Here is a 19,581-nt window from a genome sequence, read left to right as displayed (position 1 = left end):
ACACTTTATTAAATATTCTAACACATTTTCTCTAGGCCTGAAGATCCATTTCCAAATTAGCCATAAATATTTGCCATCAATATCAATATGGCTGTTTTGAATGGAGTCTGATTAAGTCCTCATGTGGCTTTATGTGTGCAACTGGTTTGGGGCTCTTCCCTTTCCTTTTATCAAAACACCCACATAGTACCCCCGGGCCCAAGACAGGAGTCAAAGTTAAATAATAGATGATTAATTTTGATTTGGCTTATGAGAATATGGTTCAAAAAAATTAATCAGACAATGGACATGCTATATTGTACCTATTGTTTTTTTCTCCAGACTCAAAGTTTGTTTTCACACAGACAGTTGGCTATAGACTTATATAGAGGTATGATGTAATAAAATGTAATTACAACATATACAACTGTACATATAAAAATACTCATTAGTCATTGAATCAGGGCACCCTAGAGTATCATTTTTTTTTCAAGGCACCCCGAGCTCAAAAGTTTCTTATTACAGCCCTAGTTTTAGCTATCATTTTGAGTATAAATGATTTGTTTTGTGTCTTGAACCTCCAACCCAAGGCACTCTGCAAGTGTCCCAAGGCACCCCAGGGTGCCTAAGCACACAGTTTGGGAACTGCTGCATTAGGGGGAAGATTTATTATATCCTCTAAAGTAGACAAGGGCCAACCAATAGCAACAAAAACCAAATCAGATTATTCCGTTCATTTATTTAGTACAGTGATGAAAGACAGGCAGACCTGTGTCCACATGAGGCTTTCCAAGCATTTGCTCCTTCCTGCTTTGTTGTGATATTTTCTAGTTCTAGTTTGCAAAAGTAGTTTGAAGACCTGCTGATATGTTATTACTGAGAGGCGTCTTATTCCGTGATTAAATATATTACTTTAATTTGCTACTTAGCTGAAGAGTAACATAGCACCAAAGTGTATGTCACTGATATGGTACATTCTACAAAATGGAATCTTATTGGTTGCAATGAGGAACAGGATATTGATATCTTTAGAAAGTTTGTTACATCTACCCCTAATAGAACTAAAGTATTTGCTTAGCCATAGTACAAAGGCTCAAAGTTCTGTAAACCAAAATAATACTCTGTGATTGCCACTAACAGAAAGATTGACAAAAAAGCCAGATAGGAGAGATACATACAAAGAGACAAAATGAATGAATTATTTACAAATATTTATATTTCAGTGTTAGGGAAGGTGCCAAGTGATGGACAATGATTTATACACAAGGGACATTCCAGCAAGGGGAGGGTAACATATTACAGTGATACAAGGCAAAAAGGTTAGTCACAATATACACAAATGACAGACAGCTCTTCTGAAATAGACAAACAACAGCTCTAAATACTGTACACATACACCATGATGAAACATCAGCCATTTTGTTTTCTTTTTGTTTTGTAATATATAACCTTTTGTATATGACAATTTTGTTATAAATCGTAGTTTGCAAATCACAACATCCATCAGGCAGCATGCAGGAAAAAAGTCATTTATTTTATTCGCACCCATTGTACCGTACAACAGATTTTGCAACAAGTTTCAATCACTTATGGGTAGCAGTATCAGACGATACCTTTGCACTTTTGCACAGTTTATTACAGGGTCATTTTCTAATAAATGAATAGCAAAATGCACAGTGATTAAATACGTTCAATTTATCAGATGCACAACCACAGCTTTGTCAGTCTTCCATGTGGCTCACACAAGATGTGCTATTTCGGAAGTCAAGCACCTGCTTATGCATTGTAATAAATGTTTATCGGGGTTAGTGTTCCCATAGTTACAGTATAGTCAAAAACCATAACATAGCAAATTTTTCGTGTTCAGTAAATCCCGAAGAAATCCATTAACAGTACATTCTTCACATGTAGAAAATACATATCATGCAAATGCATTCATACCCACTTTGCTGGTTTCTGTAAAACTTTGAATCTATGTCTCCATAGCAGTTGGTTGCTATAACAACCTTTTAAATATCTCAGTCCATGGTAGACAAATCATTAAATAAATTTCACCCCGTGTTTGTATTTTAAACATGTCATACACATTAAGCAAAATGATTTTGGCAGTACAGTATGTATACAGAATAGCTGTATTAAGCTATATTTACACACGTTTGGAAAAGAAGACACATATCATTTCAAACAAGCATATTGCATCACATTTACATGTTTTTGCCATTTTACAATCTCCTGTAAACATCAGTAACCAAAACCTCTTACAAAACTGTAAATGGTGTTAAAAATCACAAACTTGTTTAATACATCCATTTATCAGTGTCTCAGCTAAGTATAGGTAAGAGGAACGTTCATAAGTTATTCTGAATGGAGGGCAAATTGGATTTCTAAAAAAACAGTCCCCACTCGCTATATACTGGTGATCATTGTCAACAAATACAAGCATCAATTGAAATTGAGGAATCCTTTAAGAAATTACCAAAAACATTTGTCTTTGCAATAGACAGATATATATGTTTTCGTTTGAAACCACAAAGACTTAAATATATTTTAAAATTTCTACAGAATATGAATTATTTTGGTACATACTTATTTTTAGCGCACATCAGTTATTATTTTGTACATAATAAAACCTATAAAATGTGTCTTATTCCTTTACTATACGTAACATGCCAATAATATATAGTGGGAATCAGGAATGCCCTGATCATAATGCACCTGAAATGATTTGTGTCTGACTCTATTGTCAAAATGTACTGTATCCTGCTGTTACAAAAGGTTATAAGGTTGTGCATGGAGATTTGGAAGCTATGATTAGTCACTGCATAGTAGCATAGTGGAAGGAGCAATGATGCTGTAACTAACAGCAAATCAAAAGTTAGCTTTCAGATGTCTTGACTACACTTTTGTTAAAAGCCAATATCTGAGTGGCTGTTGTGGGCTATAGGAATCAACATTACTCTTTCTGCTTGGATAATTAATACTGCAACCCCTCTGTGTTAATACAAGTGCTATGGAATAAAGTATGTATGTATGTATGTATGAATGTATGTACAGTATGTATGTATGTTTGTATGTATGTATGTATGTATGTATGTATGTATGAGTGAATGTATGTATGTACTATGTATAAGATTTTGCCACAACATTCAGTTTCATTCTATTTCATTTTCTCCCCTAAATGAGCTAGGTACCTGTTTAAAATGTTTGTTTGGGAGCCTAGAATGTGAATCTAGAGGCTACAGTGTCTATTTCATGGGTAAGAATAGAAAACCATGATCATCTAAATATACAGTATGTCTAGTGTCCGCATTTGCTTCGAGCGAGGTTACACTGCCATCTGTTGGCAGCAAGTTAAACTACATCTACTAGCTTTCAAAGCATTAGCTTCAAGCGGGCTTACTAGTACATAATAAGTGATTATTTTTTTTAACTGGTCACTGCTCTTTCAATATATATTAAAGGTTCGAATAATGTGGAGGTAGACGATTAAAGGATAATTCATAATTAAGTTAATAAAAATAACATTGTCTAATAAAGATTATTATGCTGGTTACTACAATGTACTGAACTGAAGTAAAAACTTTTTATACATGCTTAATTTCCCTGCTATGCCGATCGATCAGCACTCGACACCCGCTGATTCATCTGGTCAGCAGATTGCAGCTTCCAGCGGGTTGACAGATCCGAGGATCGCACCCACGGGTGTATGGGCTCCTTAACTCCTGATTTTTGAAACAGGACTTCTAATTGATATTGCCTATAATAAATAAATAAATAAATGAGAACAAACTGTTGCTGCTATATGTGTTTTGTGAATAACTGATTTGATTTGATTTTGTTGTGTAAAAAAATTAGAGCAGTTCTTAAATTATCAAATAGCAACAACAGTATGTTTTGAGGTTTCAGTGAGGGAATTTCAGGCAAAAGAACTATTTTAAGTATCAGGAGTTATTCCAGTATGTCATAATATCCAGCTTAAATCATAATTAGCCAAAGCCAATTTTTACTGGAGTGCTCCTTTAAGAGATCAAGAAAAAGGATACTCTCTTCAATTAAAGCAGTTATCACTGTTTGGTTCAATCATTAGGTTCAAAGTGTTCATTTGACAATGACCCATCTTGCACAGCTTTGACCGACAGACAAACAATTACATTTACAAAATGGGTTATTTGCAAATATTGTACCTTTTTTATTTATGAGGAGCTTGGTGCTTAAATGTTCATGTAAAACACTTTTTATCAGATTAATTGCTTATATAGTGTATTTTGTCTATGCATATTATTTTTTATTCTATTTTGTCTTGGATAATAGTAGTAAATTAATTATTAAGACAATCTATGAAACAGTCTTTATTAAAACAGTAACCATATTTCTCCATTATTATTCTTATTATTATTATTATTATTATTATTAAGACACTGTTTCAAGGTAAAATTGTACTATATTCTTGAATAAAGCACAATCAAGAAAGTATATGAACAGAGTACCGTTAAAAACACAATTTGTCATTTAATAAATCCCCTTTGCTTTCTTGTTTGATAGCTGATATGACTTACCACTAAGCCTTCACAATACAATACACTGATTACTGTGATGGAATCATTCTACAGACACTGTAAGGGCCTTGCAAAAATACTGAGAACACAGCTGACCAACACTACCATACATTATACATTATTAAGTATTCATATGTATTTAAACTATATAAAGTGTACCCCTGTGAGGTCATAGAGGACTTAACCAATTTAATTCCTGCTAATATAACAAAATAAGATTATGGCTTTTGGTTTATTGTACAGATACAGAAAAAATACATCAATCAGAGTTACAGCATATACCAATAAGCAAATGTTCTAAATACACTATATACACATATCTAAATAAAATTTTATTTTCACCTTTTCGGTACCTTAGACTTTGAACTCAAGAGGTTGTAATTTTCTCTTTATCCCTGAAAAAATAATATATACTTGTTGTCATTGGACATTTACTGTATACATGTGGCTTCTTGTTTTGAGAAATGGAATGTATATGAAAGATGAGGAAACAAAACAGCAGTTATTTGGTGGTTCCTGGACATGAAATGGAATTGCATAACCAAATTGACACAGCTGGACAAAAAAAGGTTGGTTTATGGTAATACTCACAAAGCAAGCAGCAAGCAAATACAGACTACCATCCATTCAGTTTCTTTGCACACACAGTCAAGCAGTATCTCTGTAAAAAAACACTATTATGCATGGTATTACCATCATTTGTTAAACTAGGTGCTCATTACACTACACAATTTTTTTTACAATCACGAGACTCACAATCACTCTGCATGACTGTAGTGTAGTATCTGCACAAAATTCATCTTGCCATTTGAGTAGACTTCCTGATATATTGCGGAGGATCGTGCAATATTTATGCTGTCCCGAGCTGTCAGAAGATGGTCTTCTTTTTCAAATGTGTACTTGGTTTTAGTGTACATCTGAGCCATCCAAATATAGCCAGTTAACATCATACACATCTGGTATTTAATTGCAGACCTGGAAACGCTACATAACCCTTTGGTTCAAATGTCAAAGGAGTAGTAAAAATGTTAATATTACTGACAAAGTAATAAATCATAGTTGCCAAACGTAAAATGAGGATGGCAGACAAGCAATGTATTATTACCATTTCTTGGTATATTTTTTTCAAACACCACACAGATGTGTTAAAATATCTGTAAGTCCAGCAAATATTACATTTCTGTAGGATGAGTTGTAGAGCATTCTCCTTCATAAGTGACTATGCAGGCCCATTTATACTCATGGGGCATTTTAAAATACTTATTATTAATTCAATTAGATGCTGTAATTTACCATGAGTGAAAAAGGGTGGTAGAGCTATTCAAATAGAACCCCCATTTTCTTACCCAGTAAATTACCATATTTACAGGTGTTAACCCATAGAATCTGAGATAAATTCCTGGGCCTACTGTATGTTAACACAGTTGTGGCATCTGAAAACCGGCTATTTAACATATATTTATTTTTGAGCCTGAGCTTATTAACTCTAGCCTGAAGGCACATTTGAAGATTAACTGAATGGCCCCGCTGCTTCAATTAGGCTATAGTAAATTACTGTGGTTAATTGAATTCCTATATTGACCATTTAGTGATGTAGCACATATGTTTATCCATCAAGGATTACACTGCACAGTAAAGAGAGACTATTTAAAGGGAACGTTATGCTGGGTACACACTGGGCGTCGTCATCATCATTCACAGACATATCTAAAGATATATTGTCGCATAATGCTGTAAGTACGGGTGATGCAACGACCACCTGCACGCCCTTTACACAAGCTGGCTCTGATTGACAGCGCAACTGGGCGGGCGCATGTATTCAGCATCTATACAGAACACTTTGCGCAATCTGGCTAGAGCTATACTTTCAAATCAACTGATCTGCAGCTATATCTATAGGTGTGTACTCAACCTTACTCCCCAGTAAACACAGTTAGAACAGTATATATACTTTTATAATATACAGCTAATGTGTGCCATGATACAATGTCCTGTAACATGAGTTGCTGCACATACTCCAGTCTTGAGGGACCCCTAACTGTGCATATGTTAATATGTTATAGATCTTGTGACAACTAAAATTATTAGCTCTATAATTGGATCTTTTGAAACATGTCACTAACTATGATATTGGTACAACATGCTGGGGTCCCTGAGGAATGGAGTTGGGAAACGCTGATGCACAGCGCAGCTTTCATACAGGGTTAAGTAGGCTAAACACTGGGAAAAACTTCCCAGCTCAAATGGTTTAAAATTCTCTTCTCTAACAGAGCATAATTACTGCAAACATCTAGTCACTGCACACTATATACGTCCCTCAAGAGTACTATGTACTGAGTACCAGTAATAGTCATCAGGAAATTGTGCAGTTATCCCTGACAATTAATCAGAAAGTCCCCATCTTTGATTAACGTGCAGTAAATTGATCAACGCTAATAGACTACTGTCCTTACTGCTTACTGTGACAGCAAACAACCTTCTGTGGCTCATACTTACCTTACTATAGTAATGCAAAGATATAAATAATTGGTAGACCATTTTTTATTTTGATAATTCCTTTTTAGAGATAGCGCCAGGGAAAAAAAACTTAACTGTAAGGAAGAAAGGGAAATCATAGTGCCCAATATTCAACCACTAAGGAAATAGGTCTTCACCTTTGCTAGCAAAGGACTAGCATGAAAATAGCGTAATCTTCATAGTTGGCATGTCTACATCTTTACCCACCTCACATCTCACACTATGACAAATAAAGAATGGGCCATAAACAAACTGAAAGCAAGAAAGGTACAATAACCCCAAACTGAAAAACGGCATCAATCTGACAACTACTAATCCAACTACAATCCAATGTATCTTTGGAATGGGATTCTTAGACATTTAACCCTTTGGGTTCCAAGCGATTGATTCAAAAGAGGTGTGTTTTATTAACACTTTGAGTGACAACGTTGCTGTGAGAGATCCTCAAAATATCCATTCAAAATGCCAGCACCGCTCACAGCAACTGTTCTTTTTTTGGGTGCAATATTTAACTAAAAACTTAAATTGATTTGGCTGTATTTATTTTTATTTATACTAAAAGAACAGATTGCTGTGAGCGATGCTGGCATTTTTAGCAGATATTTTGAGGATCGCTCACAGCAACGTTGGCACTCAAAGGGTTAATGCTCATTCTCCACAGTGTGAAGTGAAACAAGTGGCATGAGTGTGACATGGAAGATGGATAAATCGAATCACAGCACACATTAACATAAAAAAACTGTTACTATGACTGTATAATTGTGTGCTCAAATATATCTGGATTAATATAACTAATATATCTTTCATTCATTCCTGTTACAACCTATTTTGTCCAAAATATGGCAAACAATACAAATAACTGTTCGCCACTTAGCTTGGGTCACCATGCGCAGCCCTATCCCACTCTTCCTTTGTCACGTCACCATTTTTAGAGACTTATAAAGAAGTCCCTCTAGACCGCTGCGGGGGATCTAAGACAGGTGGCGATAAGGGGAAATTATTCATTATATACACATTATCCTGACTTGATCAAAGCGCCATACACGCTGGTCCCTTTTTTCCTTGCTTTAAAAAAAAAAAATAACTATTGACAATTAAACAATAAAATCTGTGTTTGACCCAGGAAATTTCGGATACGTGATAACTATATAAGCTTGCTTGCAGAGACTGCTGCATCTCCAGGGTATAACAATGCAGAACAGAGGGTGATGATCTGCTTCTTGTGCTGTTATTCTCTGCAGTGTAACATCATAAAGGCACATCATGGGTCTAGCAGATGGAAGTAACTGAAGCCCATATTCATTTTAATCTGCTCCTAAGGGATTAACTAAGGACTCCAGTAACAACATTTAATTACAAATCCACGTCTATTTGATTGATAGCCTGGCATGGAATACTGGAACATAACTTAAGTTTTAGGAAAGAGCAAAGAAAAGCAATAGCTAAGAGTGTTTGACACTGCACTAAAGATTCAGAAGGTGAATAACTAGCGATTGAGGCTTTTATTTATACACTACAAGCTTTATTATGTAGATTGGCATACCCTGAATTTCCATTATAATTATTAAAGGGACCGTTGTGGTCCCCAAGACTAACCGGGCCCCTAGAGAATTTTAACTACAAGAAAATCATTGAATATGGGCATGTACTGTATTGCTGTCTAATTTAACAGTTTTACATATAAAATGTGACGCAAAAGTAGGTTGCCTCATCCACATGGGTAAAATAGGCATGATCTCCTGTTTGGTATGCCACAAATTTGCATATCTGTCACAAAGGTACCACAAATTACCATATTTCTTCCTTGTAAAAGGCAAACTTTAAATATATTACATTTATCTCAACTATAATGATGTGCAGGATTAAGGACCAAGGAAATTCATAAAAAAAATCTAATATTAACTTGGGAAATTATTTTATCATATTTTTCTTTTAGTTCCAATTTGACAATATCCTGCAATACGGATAACAAATGCTTGGACATAGAAGCGCATTCTTCAATGTATTTCATTTTGAAGAGGAATTTTGTAAGGCAGGAAAATATATGTGGAATAATATCCTTTCATTTCAACCAGTCTATTAATATGGGTTACCAGTTGTTATCACGTTGTAGAGGTATCAGTATTAATACTTATAAGGTTACAATTTTAAGACTATATCAAATATTGTATTTAAGACAGACACTGTCTCCACAGCCAACATCTTGAGTCACATACAATACACACAGTCAGAAGGTTCAAGGAGGTACTACAAAGGCAGAACGAGTGCATTTCGCATAGCACAGCAAACTGTTTGTTTTAGTAAAAAGCCTAATTATCTATGAAACTATGAATTTTAGGATTAATGATTGTCTCAATAGGATCAAACAAAACAGAAACATAATAAAAAAGCAAACAGTGGAAAGTGTTTTTTTTTTCTTCAAATTTATAATTTTCCATATGGCTTATAACATGACTGTGGAAACATCACTCTCCAAAATATTTGTCTCCTAAATATACTGTATATTCGATTAACTCATTTATACCATAGGAATAATTTTCTTAATTTATTTGGCATGTTCATAATTACACTGCAGAGACTACTAAGTGTATTTCTGAGCAGATTGCTTTTAGAGTATTTCTGGAAAAAACTAAAGCTAGAGTATGTTGCCCACAGACCTCATTTTTGGAAGTGATTGAAGGTTTACTACTAATTACAAATTACATAATTATTTAAATGAATAGTTGTATCTAGTAGTATATTAAATAACCTTTTCTGGAAATGAGAAAGTTATTAAAAATGAAACACAGTAGAGACTAGAAACACTCATTTATTTAAAATTCTCACATGGAGTCCACTTGGTCTTTCAAGTACTATTAGGAAAGAGGATAGTTCAAGAAAATGAAACTCACATCATCTAATTTTTGTGTCTCTTTTTGATCTTTCATAGTCTACTTTTTTCTACAAAATTAAATAGTTCCTTAATATGACCCATGGCTAATTATTTTATATTTTATAACTGTGCACTCACAATTACTTTAGACTTAGATTTTAAACTTGCGAGCAGGGCCTTCCTACTTCTATGACTATTTCTTATTTCTTCGTTTTGTTTTATCTGTGTGTCCAATTGTAAAGCACAATGGAATTTACTGCACTTTATAAAAAGCTGTTAAAATACTTTTCAAAGCTAATATTTTAATATGAATTTATGAGTTAAGGGCCCCATACATCAGCAATTAATTGTGACAATTTTCAGATATGGAGATGATTGCCACAATTAATTTTAGATGTGTGGGCCCCCCCTTTTGGCAATCCCAATCAAAATCGCCAATCGATTGCTTAATCAGGTTTTTAAACATGTTTAATAATCTGGTATTATCTGCAGATCTTTTTTAGATGTGTGGGCATTCCCAATTCGTCTTCTTCATCTATTTACATTATGAACAGCTGAAATGACAATCGATTGGGCAATTTCCAGATATGATTTCCACAAGAAAAAGATTTCTTGCAAACTGTAGGGTTGGGAATAGGCCAAATGTACTATATAAAATTTATACTTTTTTAAGCAGTGTGTCCGTGTCATTCTCTGCACGTTGGTCATTCTCCCATTCTGGAGTATATATTCTAAAATCTAACTGTGGTCAGCAGCGCAATACACACCACCCCCTCCCGGTTTCTAATTTCCAGATATGAAGATGCAATCTTTAGATGGAAAAATCTGCCGATCACTGAAATAAATCTGTAATGTGTGGGCAAAGTCAGATAGATTGTAAAAACCATTTATCTGGCCAAAATATCCCAATATCTGGAAATCTATAAATTGTGATGGCTGATGTATGGGGCCCATTACTCCATAGAGAATGCAATTATCATGGCACATTTTTGGGCAGGTCATGGGCACTTTTCTAAAAAGTACTGTATATAGCATAGCAAAGAAGGCCTTTAGAACTCTGCAGCTGTGACACATAGTGTGCCCTAGGTAACTAAAATTCAGAATGTGATATTAACATAGTTTTCCTTGAAACATAAATTATTGAATAGATTGATACATTTTCTTCCAATTCCAATATTTGCCCATTGCATAAAAATACAGTTTAAACCTTAAATTCAATAAGTATTTCAGTCACTATAAAGCACTTAGATTTTTATATAGCCATCTTTGGCATTCTACACAGGAACAAAACTTTAACTTTTAGATATGACCCAGTTGTATTGATGTTATTGTTAACACAGATATATTAATCTCGATTAACACAATATATTGGAAAGTGGCAAGTGACAACTTTGACTGTACTTCAACCTAGATGCCTTCATTTGCAGTACTTCTGATATTAAAAAAAAGTATTTTGTCACTCCTGGGAGAATATTTCCTCTTGCATTCAGTAATTAAATTCATGCGGCAATCACATAAAAATGTATATATTATTGTTGAAAATTACAAATTATGGTTGGTTATCAGCAAGAAGTTAAGTTTACTAAATGTAGAATTTTCAGCTACTAATCTTAATACACAAAACAATTACTCCTAATATAACATTATAATAGGTGGCATGTGGTAGATACCAATATGAGTTTTGCACAAGTTTAAAATGTTTGCTGGGAGTGTAAAGGTCCATACACACTGGGCGTTTTTTGCCCGTTATGACTATTTTCCCCAGGATGGACGACTTTCCATAGCAGGACACTATGGAAAGCCATCCTCTCCACCACTCATAAGCTGGTAATACCAGCAGATGAGCTGCCAGACCAGCGATGATACGGGAGCATACATCAGCGATTGCTGCTCCGTACACACTCGGCAGCTTTCATGCTGAAAGAAGCTCAGACAGGTAAACTGAGCTGCTGTCAGCTCAAAGTCACGCAGTGTGCATGGGCCATAAGAAACTCCACGATGGCAGATGAAACATCTCCACAGCTATCAACAGTTTATGCTACAGGCAGAAATCAGTGGCTCTCTGGCACTAGAACTACAAACATCAGTATGCTTCTGAATGTAAGACAATGCAGAGCTAAATATATTTGCTTATTTTCATTTGCATTCAAAGCAAAGGCAAGGCATATAAGACCCTAGTGGGACTGATCAAACACTTTTAAGTAATAATGTTTACATCAGAAAAAGAAAACTCAGTTTCTGCACTGACACAAGCTATGCTTTATACGTTTTATCATTATTATTTCCCAACATAAACTGTCTCCAATCTTTAATATTAAGGGGGGTATTCAATCCCAGGTCACTACTGTTGGTACGTCCTGACAGCTGTGCCCTGGCCCATTTTCACTTTGCCCACCTGCATATCGGTGAAAAGGTGGCGTGTCTGCATTAACGGCCATAGATTGTCGAGATACGACCGTGATTTTGACAATCCACGGCCATTCTCGGCAAAATGAGCCCAATTGCTTTTAAAGTCTGGCACGTTCTGTCAATCTGCCTCTTCAATACTGTCGGGAAAGATTTCTCCCTTCGGAAATAGCGGTGGGGATTGAATATCTCCCTGAAAGTTTATCTATTCTGATGTCTCCTTACTACTATTTCTGCCATGTCAAATTCCTTATTCACAATAACTACAATTCCAGCTAAAAATCAAGGTCACTTTTAAAATTTTAGATCTTAAATCTCCAAGATGTAAATTTTAGATAGATATGGCGCCACATACTGCAAAGGGAGCCGTGTATCAGCCCAGGCACTTCCAATAGGCATGAATAATAATTACTGACTCCTCCTCTCAACACCCCTGACTGAAACAAAACAATTAGGAGTGTATGGACTACAGCGGGTTTCACCCCCTGAGGGATGACACACAAGGCCACATCCTCTAATTGGCCCCTTTTTTGCTGACCTGCAGCGTAGCTGTATATAATCGACACTGGGTGTCAAAAAGCTAGCTATGCTGCTGCATGGTAATCACCTGTGTAATCACCTGTGCAAAATGTCAAAATGCAAAGTGAACATATCACTATTTTTAAAATGTATAATATTTAGGGAATTATTTACCATTACAATTTTCTATTTATTTGTATGAATTTAAAGTGCAGATTTGTTAATAACGCTGTGTTGTTTTGAACTGAGTCAAATACTTTTTAATTAAGACTAATTTAATTGCATAAATATCTTAGGGCTTATTATAATTATTACATTAAGGGATGCAGGGCTTGCACAATAGATTCCGTAGGTTTCCTCTACAAAGGAAATAGACTCTTTCTATGTTTTATATAAACCAAAGTATTATTGGCCTGTCGCAGATATCAATAGGATAATCCAATTAATGTCATCGTCAACACTCACAACAACTGCTGTAATGCATTTCTTCAGACTGTTTACACCTACAGGACTTGATAGAACAAGAAAAAAACACCAGCTGGGATAAAAGTTTTTCTGACTGTAGCTGTTCGTGATGTCACCACTGCATGAGCAGTAATTGTGTCATGTATGTAAAATGGATGTTAGAGTAAATGATCTGATGCAATGCATCACAGCAGCTTTTTTATTTACTTACAGTTTCTTATATAGCGCAGCATATTCTATTGCGCTTGCTGTGTGACAAAAAGCTCACACATAGTACATATGTAACTTAGTCATAGAAATCTACAGACATACTGTATACTACATATCCATGTAAATATTTTGCGTATATCAATAATACTTTTCGTTATATACCGGTAAAATGTTGAAAGTGTCTATTTCATTTATAGTAACCCTGTATATTAATTTGTGCATTTATCTTGATGTGCTGCCCTATATTCTAATACTGTGCTTAACAACTGAATTATGTCATTAATTATTATTTAATACAGTATTACTTTTTATTTCATAATCCAAGTTTTAAAAATACAGGTGCTTACAATATAACTCAGTAGAGTTGAAGGTGTTTCACTTTTAGAAATCTCAAGTTACAGTACTTGGTTTTTAACTTTGCCAATTACATTACTCACTAACTATCCTGCTGTATCAGACCACAGCTTTCTAAAAGCTGACTTGCACCTGAAACAGTGGTTGAAACGGGGGTATTGATAAGTTAATAGAAGTTGCACCCCAAGTATAAAGAAAAAAACTATAGCCCAGGGTACTAGCAACTGAGCAAATAATGATTTAAAAAAATCATAGCGTGCATTTTAGATGCAGAAAAAAACAAGAAGCAGAAAAAAAAAAAACCTAAATGGAAAGTGTTAGCAAATCTCTACTCAATTGGAGATTTCAATAGCATTACATTGCATTTCTATGCCAGAAAGTACAATGGTTAGCTCAAATATTTCCAGAAAGAGCATGTACAAACCTGTAGCTTCAAGAAAACAATCAATAACAATGAAAACACTTTACCATGATATGGGTTGAATTTAGCATATCTGAAAAGTAGCCTGTTGCCTGTGGTGGCACGATTCAAAAACTATAAAGAAAGGTGATTTATGTTTACTATTTTTTACTCCATAGCCCCATCAACCTGCTTGCTTTTCCTTGTAAAATAATATTAATGTTCACATATAATTTTGGGAATACAGTATTCACTACCAATGACTAGGACAGACTTTTCCTTTACACACTATGCAGTTAAATAAAAAAAATGAAAACTTACATTGCTTGATATTTTCTTTCACAATTACTTTCCCTTTAACTTTCCCGGATTATACAGTAGCTTCTGAAGCATTTTTTATATAGATATAAATAACAGTCTAGCAGCTTATCATCATTATTTATCATGTATATTAAAGCTTAAATCCCAATAAGACACACTGATAGTGTGGATCTTTTGTATTGTTTCTAGACAGACGCTTCAATATTTTAACATATGTGATGATAACAAATTGATTCAGATAGATGTCTATGGATTACGAAAAATGTTTCTCACAACAATTTCTTTTTTTTATTTTTTATTTTTTTATGCATGAAAGCAAAAATTTAAATAAAATAAAAGTGCCAATTGACAAAGAAATAGATAATACATTATATGTACAATTTCATGTCATCAATAAACCTCAAAGTTGTCATATATAATGTGATGAATGTCATTTGAACGTGAACCACAACAATTATCACAGTATATGTGCTTAATTTTACAATGGTGCAAACAACACACAAATAGAATTTAAAAGGAAAAAAAATAAAAAGCTTGAATCCCTTATCCCTTAAACCCAGTACAACCTAAAGACAAGAAACCCTATATAATGAGATACATTTCATTATATTTGTTTTAATTCTACAATGTCACGCAGGGCAATTTAGAATTGACTTGCTTCCTAGTCCCCAATTGCTTTTTTAAAATTCCTGTTGCTATAATAGGCATGCATTATCAGCAGTGGATTTTGTGTTCATAATATGAACACAACATTTGCAAGCAAAAAGTGAAAACCAAAACAATTTTTTAAACAACTAAAATATATAAATATTTAGATCATTAAAAAGTGTCAAATTATATTTGATATAGTTTTCATTATTCAAAGCAGTACATTCGGAATATATACCTTTCCAAAAACATGTCACATAATAATTGTCTTGATTCCTTTTTCCGCTTTCAATTAAAAGAGACTTGTACAACAAGATATTATGCCAAGAACATTTCTTGCTATACGTGTGAACAAATTAAATTTTTTTACACTATTTTTTTCTTATTTTATTTAAACACCAAACTAGGGAAAAAAACTGATGGCTACTGTAGAAGACTAAAATCTCTGCCAATGCATAGTAACATTTTTAACCAATATGTATTTTAGCCATCTATATTTTTTCTCTCTTACTGCTTTATTTATGTGCATAAAATGAGTGCTAGATCAAAGAAAGATTGCTGGTACTGAATAATTATGTTTACCATTTGATATTGAAAATACATTCTGCTACATTAAAGAATATATTTAAAAAAAATGGAAGTTGTTAAGTATAAATATTATTATGGCTGCAATGACCAAATGAGTTGAGCGACATCTTATTAAAGCTAGTATTTTTTTAGTAAAATTTCGATATTTTCTTTAGCATATATCACTATTAATTAAATTCAGACAATAGCTGACTGGCATTAAAGAATTAATTACAATTAACAAATTAATTTATTAAATTGTAAAACAACATATTTTGCATTAATATAAATTACTTATGAAACAAAATATAATTTTTGCAAATTCTAATCTATTTCTCATTAATTATACTGTCTTTGTTGAAAAAAAAAGAAAATAATCGAAATTTCTGATTATCTTTGAAATTGAAGCAAACTGTCATCTCTATAAACCAAAGCACTATAGTTTTAAAAACAATACACTGTATAGAGAAAATAATGTACAGTTAATATTTACTTCAATAACCTAATAGATTACACAGTCAAATATGACAATATATGTAATTTTGACTGTTGAATTTATTTTTTCTTCTTTTAAATAAGGCTAAAATGAAGTTTATTTTATGATAATAACTTATCGTATTACCATTAATTTAAACACAGCAATAAATAACTTTTTTAAGATGAATTAAACAAATACTGTACACCCTTTAATGCTTTGGTATTGTGTAACCGGAATTTTCTGAAACAATTTGAAGAGCAGTATGGCAATGTGTCAGCTTTGCTCTACAATGAAAACAGTCAATGTTATTAAATGTTTCTTTCCATTTGTGTGCAAGAAACTGTCAAATGTGGAATTCCATACATGTCAATATAAACTGCAATAACATTTGTCCCATTTGTTAGTACACTGTATTCAATAGTGTAGAAAGCTAAAATAACAATGATATATTTGTACATGTCGTTTTCAGAATACTGACACATCCATGTCACTTAATTCTCTGCTGCCAAAACGTAGAATGAAAAAAGTAGGACAAAGTACCTAGAAATTATACCAGGATTACAGATAATTGGAAATGTTGAAGAATATTGGTTAAAAATTATTTTGCAGTTGTTGTTAAACTATTCTTAAATGGATTAGGATTTTACCTTTTCATTTGTTAGAAAACAAATATTTTTAAATTGGTGTAAACTATTAGAAATATAAAAGTATTCCCCAACAAAAATAATCTTGATGGCATTTTTAGTGACACAAAAATTAACTGTATTTTATATATACAGTATATATCACAGTCCGAACAGAGGGCACTCACCAGGGTTCAAAGTATCAAATCCATAATTTTAACACATCATTAAATCTGAAGATACAGTCTGCTCTGATCACCATGCTGCTCACCAGCTTTCTGTTGTTGTCTTGACAAAGGACCATTTGGTCCGAAACGTCGACTACTGTATCTTCAGATTTGGTGATGTATTAAAATTGTGTTAATCAATTCTAAGAGAAATCAAACAATATGGTAAACGTCACACAGTAATTTGCATGAAATATTAAGTTTCCATGAAATAAGGCCTCTACTGTTTAATGGTAATTACCTGCCAGGTTTCTACTAAGAAAATTGAGACCACAGGATTTGTAAAATTGGGACAAATAAGGACTTTTGAATGATTTATTACATTTAGACACTATAAAATCCAGTTTTGACTGCAAGGCATTGCCACACTTTGATGGTCAAACACATGCTTAAAATAATTATGGGTGATATGTTCAATTTATAATCCACTAGTAGCCATCCATTAGCCTATTAAATAATTCATTAATTTCCTAGGCACAATTTTGGTATTTAATTATTAGCATTTAGCCCATATTTGCCCCTTCAATGGGCAAAGAAAAAAAATAGAGGCTTTACAATCCTTCATTAAGTTAATACTCTCCCAAAGTTGTACAGACCTATGCTGAATTTATTGAAGTTGTCTATATTAACCAAATACTCATATTATTTATTTAAACAAAAATCTCCCCCCCAAAAAAGCAAGTCCCTAAACACAAAAACACATCCAGGTCTTTCACATTCAGTCAACATTAGTACAAGGGTTATCGCTAGGCTATAACATACACCAATACATTTCATCCATGCACAAGAGTACACAGCACAAAGACATTCCAAAACATGGCTATGGTTATGGATGTGAAGTGCCCAGATGCCACCTACTCATATAGCTCTGGAGGTGGTCTTAATGACAACAAAGACAAACAATGTGTCAAGATCAGAATGGAGCTCTGTATACAGTACAGTGGTGAAGTTATGTAGGCAATGAACGAATAGGAAACACTCAATGTAGTTTGGTGACTTAGAACAGGGAGAAACACATGCTAATTACAATGCAACAGTTAGCTGGAGAAGAGAAGGCTACTTTTTTGGTTGGTTTCATTTATCCATTTCTTATCCACAATACATTTAATAGAACATGGCAAAGTGAACCATCCTGGAGTTATACTGAAGAATAATATCTTAAACTCTTGACCATTTACCACTTGGGCCAATACATTTTTGGACTTCTAATGTCTGAAATTCAATTTCTTTTCCAGGCACTCACCCTTCTCACTCTCCAACAAAAAAAAAAAATTACTAGTAATTCCGGCATCTTTACAATTTAACAAAAAAAGGCCCAAATAGCATTCAGATTAGTCATTTCAAAAAATAAAAGTAGTCAAACATTTATAGTACACTGTTTAGGTACAGTTGCAAAGATGTCCCTGCATCCATGCTTAGTTCAACATGATGCCCCTCCCACCCCCCTTTCTGGGTAAGAAACCTTAAATTCTTGTTCCTACCCATTAAAAGGAATGCTTCTACAGTTGCATCCCGTCAGCAGGTTAGTGGAAATGGCAATGTCTTTTCTTCTGTTCATTCTACATATATTTATATATATTTATATATTTACTATGTTGGAGTGTTTCTTTAGAAGCCTGGTATGTGGCAGTAGGCTTCCATAGATGAGAAGAAAATGTACAAGAGCCAAAGGAGGGTAAAGAGGGCTGTGGTAAGAAGTTTGGCAGTCCGTGGGCCACCCAGCTCACCACCGATCTCAGGCCGCCGTCTGTAGAGAAGGACACCAACGTTTATGAATGCAAATATGGTGAAAAGAGTGACGGAGAATGCCAGTGTGCCAGGTTCAACTCTAAACACCTCTCCATGGGCTGTATGGTAAATTGCAGCTATTGACCAAGCTACGCCAATCCCCAGGAAAACATTCACAGCGTTGCTACCAGTGACATTACCTATGGAGGCATCAGCATATTGATCCTGGATAGCTGCCACTTTACTAGCAAATGTATCTGTGGAGACATAAAAGAAAGTTCATTAAACAACATGTAGAAACATTCCATAATGAATATATCATACCAATAGCTGAATGAAGAGCTGAATATTACTATGCACATACTATACCTGAAGTGCATATGATAAGTACTACATATTAGCCTATCAAAATAAACCAAACTGCTAATTTAAAAGAAAGCCATTATAAATAAAATGTTCTGCCAATATGTAGACTATAACTGTCTAAACAATTTGGAAAATGTACATTTAAAAATAAATCAACAGACAACTGATGGTTAGTTTATAGCAGCCATAGAGTGTGTTTATGTGGGTGTGGTATATAATTAGCCTGACTGCCCTGACTCAGACAGCGGGGCAAGCGCAACAAAGCCTCTTGCGGGCTCTCTGCGCTCGCCACGCTGTGTGCATGGTGGCTCGCCACCTATTCTATTCTCCCTCTATGGGGGTCGT

General features: G+C 34.1%; 1 protein-coding gene across 6 annotated transcripts in view; it reads right to left on the bottom strand.

Moving 5' to 3' along the window:
• Positions 1-1,494: 1,494 nt before the first annotated feature.
• The window catches only part of SLC8A1 (solute carrier family 8 member A1), a 503,134-nt gene continuing 485,047 nt past the window's right edge, over positions 1,495-19,581 (bottom strand). For all 6 annotated transcript variants that reach the window (XM_083176013.1, XM_083176011.1, XM_083176014.1 and 3 more), the window contains one exon: positions 1,495-19,127. In XM_083176013.1, coding sequence (XP_083032139.1) covers positions 18,751-19,127 — 377 coding nt within the window. In that variant the 3' untranslated portion in view covers positions 1,495-18,750. The remainder of the gene's footprint in view (positions 19,128-19,581) is intronic.

This window comes from Crinia signifera, chromosome 3 (genome assembly GCF_055691185.1).
Source record: "Crinia signifera chromosome 3, ASM5569118v1, whole genome shotgun sequence".
Taxonomy (NCBI): Eukaryota; Metazoa; Chordata; class Amphibia; order Anura; family Myobatrachidae; genus Crinia; species Crinia signifera.
This window is presented reverse-complemented; position numbering and strand designations above follow the sequence as displayed.